The 8,492-nt window shown below is 38.9% G+C and overlaps 1 protein-coding gene across 9 annotated transcripts in view; it reads left to right on the top strand.

Annotated features, from left to right (window-relative positions):
* The window catches only part of TM7SF3 (transmembrane 7 superfamily member 3), a 57,533-nt gene that overhangs the window by 39,048 nt on the left and 9,993 nt on the right, over positions 1 to 8,492 (top strand). For 6 of the 9 annotated variants that reach the window (XM_054664425.2, XM_063786877.1, XM_063786878.1 and 3 more), the window contains one exon: positions 914 to 1,503. In XM_054664425.2, coding sequence (XP_054520400.2) covers positions 914 to 1,176 — 263 coding nt within the window. In that variant the 3' untranslated portion in view covers positions 1,177 to 1,503. Of the gene's footprint in view, positions 1 to 913; positions 1,504 to 8,492 lie in introns of those variants that run through there. The other 3 variants (XM_520807.9, XM_063786874.1, XM_063786876.1) reach the window with 1 other exon arrangement.

The raw sequence follows: 8,492 nt of genomic DNA on the forward strand, positions 1-8,492 counted from the left end.
TTAAGTTATTCCCTTGTTTCCCTCCTTTAATGAAGCATGCAGTTTGCTAGTTGAAAGAGTTTTTAATTAGTAAGCATATAGTTTCCCTCACTTGTAAGATTCTATCCATTACAGATTTTCTATAAATTTTTTGAAGAAAAAAATGACTACCACATGAATTGTTCAGATTGTAAGATATGTTGACTTCAGAAATGTTGAAATGTGGAGAGTGAAAAAGCATGTCCTAGAATTGAAGATATATTGCATAAGCACAATTGTGATTGTTGTGATTTTATTTTAGGGCAAATCTTTCCCTTTACTGGGATCCAGAGCTTTCCCTTTGGATAAGAGGTTGATGGTAGAGACCTTGAAATCCTTGAAAACCTTAAAACTCTTGCAAGTTTTAAGTACCAGACAGTGTTTTGCCAAGCTAGAAGCTTTACTAGAAGCTGAGTACGATTGGTTGAATCTTTTCATGCATTCCTATACCTACACTGTGAGTGCAGTAGGGCCCCATGTAGAGTGGAATGGGAAAGAAATGAGCGTGGTGGAATCTGATGTTCCATGATGTACATATGTGAAGTGTAACTAGATCACTGCCTTCCTCCCCGAACCCCCTCTGAAAAAACACACAAACAACTGTGGGTACTTGTTACATAATGTTGGAAGGCCAAGGATCCAAACAACTGATTTTTTTACAACCTGTCTGGACTTTCAAATGCCTGTAATAGAAAATTCCTAGTTTCAAAAATAAGACTGTGGTTTCCCTACTGATTCCTTGGTTTGTAACTGAGGAACTACATATGTGTTTGGACTAACTCACCAGAAAGTCTATTAGAAAGGAATGTACAGATTTAGTCCATGAAGGGTTGTATTATTATGTTAGATTTTAAAATACTAGAGTTCAAACTGTACTTTTTCTACTGTTTTTTAGACTTTATTATCCTGGCAGTATGGGGCATGCTGGCTGTAAGTGGAATTACGTTACAGATTCAAAGAGAGAGAGGACGACCGTTCTTCCCTCCCCACCCATACAAGTTATGGAAGCAAGAGAGAGAGCGCCGAGTGACAAACATTCTGGACCCTAGCTACCACATTCCTCCATTGAGAGAGAGGCTCTATGGCCGATTAACCCAGATCAAAGGGCTCTTCCAGAAGGAGCAGCCAGCTGGAGAGAGAACGCCTTTGCTTCTGTAGATGCCCAGGGGCTTGGTCAGTGTGCCTCAGCTTTGGAGTTCATGCCTGGAGTGGTTCAACAGTCTCTGGTGCAAGTCTAGTAAGAGATCAGGCATATATATCTGTTCTTTGCATAATATTATGGTGCCCTTATTGATATATGGTAAGGGTGTACTAGGGGATTAGGATGATTCTAAGAGAATGAGAAAGATGACCAAAAGGTTGGTGGTAGGGAGGCTTTTTCTTATTTCCAAATACTAGAGAAATTACCTTTTGGTTTACAAATCTATGATCAACTTATTCCATTAAATAGATACATTAAAAAAATTAAAAACTGATTCTTCTGCAGAGCCCTGGTGTTTCTTTTTATAACCCCTTGAAACAAGTCTCTCACCTGAGCCTGTCTAAACTTTCGGAGGGAGTTTATTATTGAGTCTTTATCTGTGACAGTATTTGGAGATTTAGGGATTTGATACTTAGGCCTTTGAATTTTAGAATACAAAAAGAGAAGCAAGCCAGACATGGTGGCTCACACCTGTAATCCCAATACTGGGAAGCCAAGGTGGGAGTATCGCTTGAGCCCAGGAGTTTGAGACTGACATGGGCAACATGACAAGACCCCATCTCTACAAAAAAATTAAAAAATTAGCCAGGCATGGTGGCACATGCCTACTCCCAGCTCCCAAGGAGACTGAGATGGGAGGATCCCTGGAGCCTTGAAGATTGAGGCTACAGTGAGCCTTGATTGTGTCACTGCACTCCAGCTTGGGTGACAGAGACCCTGTCTCAAAAAGAGAAATTAAAAAAACAAACAAACTTATTTTCTTACTAAAAGCAGTCTGATTACTTAGTTGCATGCCCTTCTTAGTATCATACATTATCCAAAAGTTACCCTTTGTTTTTTTTTCAGTATTTTTTAAAATTTTTAAGTTGTGATAAAATACACATGAAATTTACCTTCTTATTCATGTTTAAGTGTACAATTCAGTAGGTTCCCTTTGTTTTTGCCTTTTATTGCTTAAAATGGTAATTGAAATAGCTAAATTATTATTTGAAAATAGGCCAATTTATATAGATAATAGAATTTTATAAGGGTGATTTATTTATATTCCAAATAATGGCCCCCCTTTTTTTTTCAAGGCCTTTTCAAATAGTGTCAACAGGTGATCTTTAATTTAACTGCATTAGATGACATATGGATTATGTTTGTTTTTAGGAAATAACCCCCACCTTAATCTATATTGCCGACCAGGTGCGGTGGCTCAAACCTGTAATCCCAGCATTTTGGGAGGTCGAGGCGGGTGGATCACCTGGGGTCAGGAGTTCGAGACCAGCCTGGCCAACATAGTGGTCTCTACTATAGTATAGTAGAATATATACTACTACACCCTGTCTCTACTAAAAATACAAAAATTAGCTGGGTATTGTGGCAGGTGCCTGTAATCCCAGCTACTCGGGAGGCTGAGGCAGGAGAATCGCTTGAACCCAGGAGGCAGAGGTTGCAGTGAGCCAAGATCACGCCACTGCACTCCACCCTGGGCAACAGAGCGAGACTCCGTCTCAAAAAAAAAAAAAGTCTGTATTGCCGTTAATAAGAAAACCTTAGAAAAATTTGTACTTCATAGTTCTTTCTGCTCAATTAGCTGTTAGCATTAGTGTAAAATATAGTTTTTAATAATTTCTGTACAAAGCCTTTGTACAGAAAGCCTTCATCCTTAAAGTGATGAGAATGGAGTCAAAAAGGATTCAGGTGTTTAGAGGAGCTGCTTTTCATTAGGACCTTGGAGAGTCCCCTCAGTTTTGACACCCTTGTTTCACCACAAGAAAGCACCCGACACCCTGGGTTGCATACTTACTACTCAGGGGCTTTCCCCTCAGCTTTCAGAGCACTGAATTATTGTGAGCTGGTGACTCTGCAGGCCTGAGTGGTATTAGGGTTGTGCAATGTTGTTGCATACACGTTTATGAGTTAACCACTATTTAAATGATGCTGCTTTTTAAAGTTTTTTCAAAGTACAATAGATTTTTGAAGTTTCAGGTAACTGGAAAAATCTTTAACTTTTGCTTTAAGTGTTTGGGGCAGGATAAAACAACATAGAAAATATAAAACAATTTTTGCTTTGAAAAATTCAGTGCAGGTGACCATTTACTGCTTATTCTGTAATCCTTACTGTCTATAATTAACTTCAGTAACACTGAAACTTGATGAAAAGTTTTAAAAAATTATTTACTGTAGGGACAAAGTTATATGGAATGTTTGTTATTTTCTATACCACCTGAATGCACTGCCAGAGAAGACTGTAAAGACAGAACACACTATTTTGGAGGGAGGATACTAATTGTTTAAAATTTTTCATCATTTGTGAATGATAAAAAGTTTGTATAGTTTTTATAATAAATCCCTATTTTGAAAAAAATGCTAAAAAGCCTCATTAAATATTTTCATAAAATTTTTCAGATTATATTTGTACCACAGCAACAAGACATGATGAGTTTCATAGCTATAAAAGTTATTTAATATGGGCAAACAATATAGTTCTTCATTTTTAAAAAATCACAAAGATAATAACAGGAAATGAAATCTGGGGCAATGTGTTAAAAGACTAATTTGGTGTTATTAGCACTTCAGGTGTGTCAGACTAAAGAAAAGTAGTAGTTAACAGGAAACTCTGTTGAACTGTTCTTTAAAATGTTTTCAGAAAGTTCTGATTAATCTGTTATAGGTTAGCTACCAGGTTGCCAAACCATACTAGGTATATTGTACCACAGGCCAGTTGAGTTTTCTGTAGCAGGTGAAATAGAAAACTGATTCCAACAAAGAAATTGCTAGAATATTAAACCTTCAAAGGACTTCAGAGGTCATGTTCACTGACCTCTTTAATACCTGAGGAAATTCTTAAGTTAATGATATGAAGTCAGAGAGTTATCAACTAACAGTGCTCAGACCAAAACTGGGATGCCTGACTCCCTATCCAAATGTGCTTTACACTCATCATGATGCAGATGTAAAACCAGGTATTTTCTGTTTTCTTCTGCTAATGAATTGATAGGATGTTTCTAATATAAGTATTGCTACGATCGTTCTTTTTGAAAATTATTAATTTTACACAGTGAAAGCATGTTTTTCCAAGTTAATTATCTGAAGTAATGGACCATTTATTTCAAATGATTGGTACATAATATTTAACATTTCCAATATCCATATCTCCACAATAGAAACTTGGTCCGAAGTTCACTCCTAGGTGATGTACTTAATACCTGTTAGTAACATTCATTCAAACCCAGAGTTCTTGGTTCTAATTTCCTGAGAACAGGGCCTTGCCCTAGGGCACAGCCCCTCATTGCATCCCAGCCCTTGTTGGGAGGGCAGCTACCTATGGTTTGCTGATAGACTAAACTGTGTCCCCCAAACAAATTTATATGTTGAAGCCCTAACACCCAGTACCTCAGAATGTGACCTTATTTGGAGACGGGGCCTTTAAACAGGTTTCAAATTAAATTGAGACTATTAGGGTGGGTCCTAATCCAGTCTGACCAGTGTCTTTGTAAGAAGGGGAGATTAGGACACAGAAACACCAGGTGCATGTGCTCACAGGGGAAAGACCGTGTGAAGAGCAGTAAGAGGGGAGCCATCTGCAAGCAGAGGAAACCATCCCTGCTGCACCTTGATCATGGACTTCAGCCTCCAGAACTGTGAGAAACTATTTCTGTTGTTTAAGCCATTCAGTCAGTGGTATTCTGTTATGTCAAAAGAATACACATTACCCTGACTGTTGATTGAAATGCCTCTTGGCAATTTGGCCATTGTATTTGCAAGGACCACTCTTTATGAAATTGACACAAAGAGGGGCTTAAGTTAGTGGGAACTCTGGACTTACCCAGGGACTATCATGTAATCATTACACTGGAGAGGTTGGCAGGTCTGGATCAAGCTTAAGATTTTTTTAAAAATTGTTATACAGGAGTGGCGTGGTGGCTCACGCCTGTAATCCCAGCACTTTGAGAGGCCAAGGTGGGCAGATCACTTGAAGTCAGGAGTTCAAGACCAGCCTGGCCAACATGGTGAAACCCCGTCTCTACTAAAAAATAATAAAAATAACGAGCCGGGCATGATGGCACATACCTGTCAGCTACTTGGGAGGCTGAGGAGGAAGAATCACTTGAACCCGGGGGGCGGAGGCTGCAGTGAACTGAGATCGCACTATTGCACTCCAGCCTAGGCGACAAAGCAAGACACTGTCTCAAAAAAATAAAAATTATATATATATGATAGTGAGGCTTTGACTTAGATCTCACATTCACTCATTAAATATTTGTTGAGTTCCTGGCCAGGCATTGCCTTGAGCACTAGGAAGATGGAAAACACAGGCATGGTCTTTGCTGTCTGGGACTGGAGTGTGAGACAGATACTAAAATAGTTACACAAGATGTGTAATATGCAATGAAAATGTATAATGGGATAGGGCTAGAAAGTGGGATGCCAAGGAAGGAGTCCTTGAGGAAGTGACATTCCAGCTGAAACTTGGAGGTTGAGTAGGAGTAGCCAAAACCAAGTATGTCCTGTGTAGGAGGGGGGGCGGTATTATTAACAGAAGCCTCAAGGCCTCCCCTTCTCATTGTAGAGAGCTATAAAACCAACACATGCCAATTGTAACCTTGGGTCTGCAACCTAAGTTTAACTCTTAAAACCAAGTTTTGTTAAATCTCACACTGACAATGCTGATAACAAGCTTATCTTCCCAGGTACAGAATAAGGATGAGACAAAATCAACCACTCTTCTGCCTACCCTGAGACAGATGAATAACTGAGTCTTTACTCCCTTTTTTCAGTTTATCTTATATGAAACATAGATTTACTGAGCGTTAATCAGAGTCTCACAAGAACGTAATCATTTGCCTCACTGCCTAACCCCTCTCCCTTTTCCCTCCTCGCTCTCTCCCCTAAATAATGAGTTTCCAAAACCCTCTTTAGAAAGCTCAGGTCACAGATGCTCATGTGGCTTGCGTTTTTTCTCTGGCATGTCTTTAAACTTTGGCTCAATAAACCTCTACTGATTTAAGACACTTGCCTCAGTCACTTTTTTTGGTTAACAGGTTTTCTGATTCATAAGAAACTTATAATGACCTCTGGAAAGACAGAGGTTGTAGGAAGAGGTTTACTCTGAATTGTAAATTTTTTAGTATGCTAAGATTTTTAACAGTGTTCATTTATTTTTTCATTTAAAAACTAACAAAACATGAGCTAACAAACTTCTGGGAATTTGCACGCTAGAAATTACAATAAATAAAGTTATGTATATGGATGTTTACTGCATTATTTTGTATTAAACTTTGCAAACTAAATATCCATCAGTTGGGGGAACTGATGAATAAATTACAACTCCATAATGGTAGCTACAAAAATGCTTGATTTATAGGCATCAGAAACTGACTGGCTAATGCAAACAGTACAATTAGCTGGAAGAATACTGATGCTGTTTGCTTCAGGACATTTCCCCGTATGCATCTGATTTTTACATATTTGTAATTATATGGGTAATTTATGTTAAGCTTTTTAATGCATATTTAGGTACTTTTTTCTTCTTGTTGCTAGCATCTTCAAGCCATAGACTGTAATTAACTGTATTGAGTGAATATTGATATTTAACTATTCCCCTACTGTAGGATATTTAGGTTGAATCCAATTTGTATACTTTAACACTACCATAATGTAGCTTTGACCAGGGGTAGCAGTGGAGGAGAGAAATGGTAGGATTCTGATTTATTTGGAAGGAAGAGCCAACAACAGGATTTGCTGATGAATAGGATGCATGATATGAGAAAGTGGAGTCAAAGTTGCCACCAAGGTTTTTGGCCTTAGCAACTGCAAGGATGGAGTTGTCATCAAGCAGGATGGGAAAGAGTATGGAGGCGTTCTGGGAGGTTCGGAGTCTGGCTTTGGACATCTTAAGCTTAAAATTTCTCTCTGACAGTCACAGCTGCATGAATCCGGGGTGAGAGGTCTATGCTGGAACTGTGAATTTAGGAGCCATCAAGCATAGAGGTGGTATTTAGTCATGAGACTGGGTGAGATCACCAGTGAGTAGAGACACTGCACAGAATAGGTATAAGGACTAAGCCCAGTGGCTCTCTAATGTTAAGAGGTCAGCGAGAAGAAACAAAGGAGACTGAGGAGCAGCCAGAGAGGTTAAAGGAAAAAGTGTCTCCTCAAATTCCAATTAGAAATTATCATCTTCATCAGTATTTTACTAAAAAATGTTCTATTTCACTCTGACAATGAAAAAAGGTAGTGACCACCAAAATTATGGATCTACGATTGTCCATTTTTCATTGAAGCAATTTATTTTTTTTTTTTGAGATGGAGTTTCACTATTATTGCCCAGGCTGGAGTGCAATGGTGAGATCTCGGCTCACTGCAACCTCTGCTTCCCACGTTCAAGCGATTCTCCTGCCTCAGCCTCCCAAGTAGCTGAGATTACAGGCACCCACCACCATCCCTGGCTAACTTTTTGTATTTTTAGTAGAGACAGGGTTTACCATGTTGGCTAGGCTGGTCTTGAACTCCTGACCTCAACTGATCCACCCGTTTCGGCCTCCCCAAGTGCTGGGATTACAGGGAAGCAATTTATTTCTATAAAATTTTAGAAGTCACCTTGATATTAAAGAATATAAAATTAGAGCAGAAATTGTGAGGTTATAAATTGGTTTTTAAGAACTTTCTTATATAAAATAAAAATATAGTTGATAGATGATAAACAATAGATGTCTTAGTTTCCTAGGGTTACTCTAACAAATTACCACAGGCTGGGTGAATGAAAACAACAGAAATTTATTTCCTCACAGTTCTGGAGGCCAGAAGTCTGAAATCAAGCAGGCTTGGTCCTTTCTGGAGCCCGTGAAGAACCCATTCCATGCCTCTCTTGCAGCTTCTGGTGGTGGCTAGCAGTCCTTGCGTAACTCATTGCCTCTGTCCTCATGCTGCTATGTCTGTGTTTCATATCTCCTCCTCTCTTATTGTAACGACACTAGTCACTGGGTTTGGAGCCCACCCAAAATCCAGGGTAATTATATCCTGAGATCCCCTAATCACATCTGTAAAGACTATTTCCAAATATGGTCACCTTCCCAGGTGTATCAAGTTAGGACTTAGACTTACCTTCTAGGGGACATGATTCAACCTACTACAAATGGTAAGAAGTTCTGCAGGATCCACACTAAGAAGCTGCTAATTCCTAAGGAATACAGATAGAGGTCACTGCTAAGTAGTTTTGCACTAAGAAGAGACAAAAAACCTTAAAATTAAACCATATATAAGAATAAGGGTAAGCACTTTTCAA

The sequence above is a fragment of the Pan troglodytes genome, chromosome 10 (genome assembly GCF_028858775.2).
Source record: "Pan troglodytes isolate AG18354 chromosome 10, NHGRI_mPanTro3-v2.0_pri, whole genome shotgun sequence".
Classification (NCBI taxonomy): domain Eukaryota; kingdom Metazoa; phylum Chordata; class Mammalia; order Primates; family Hominidae; genus Pan; species Pan troglodytes.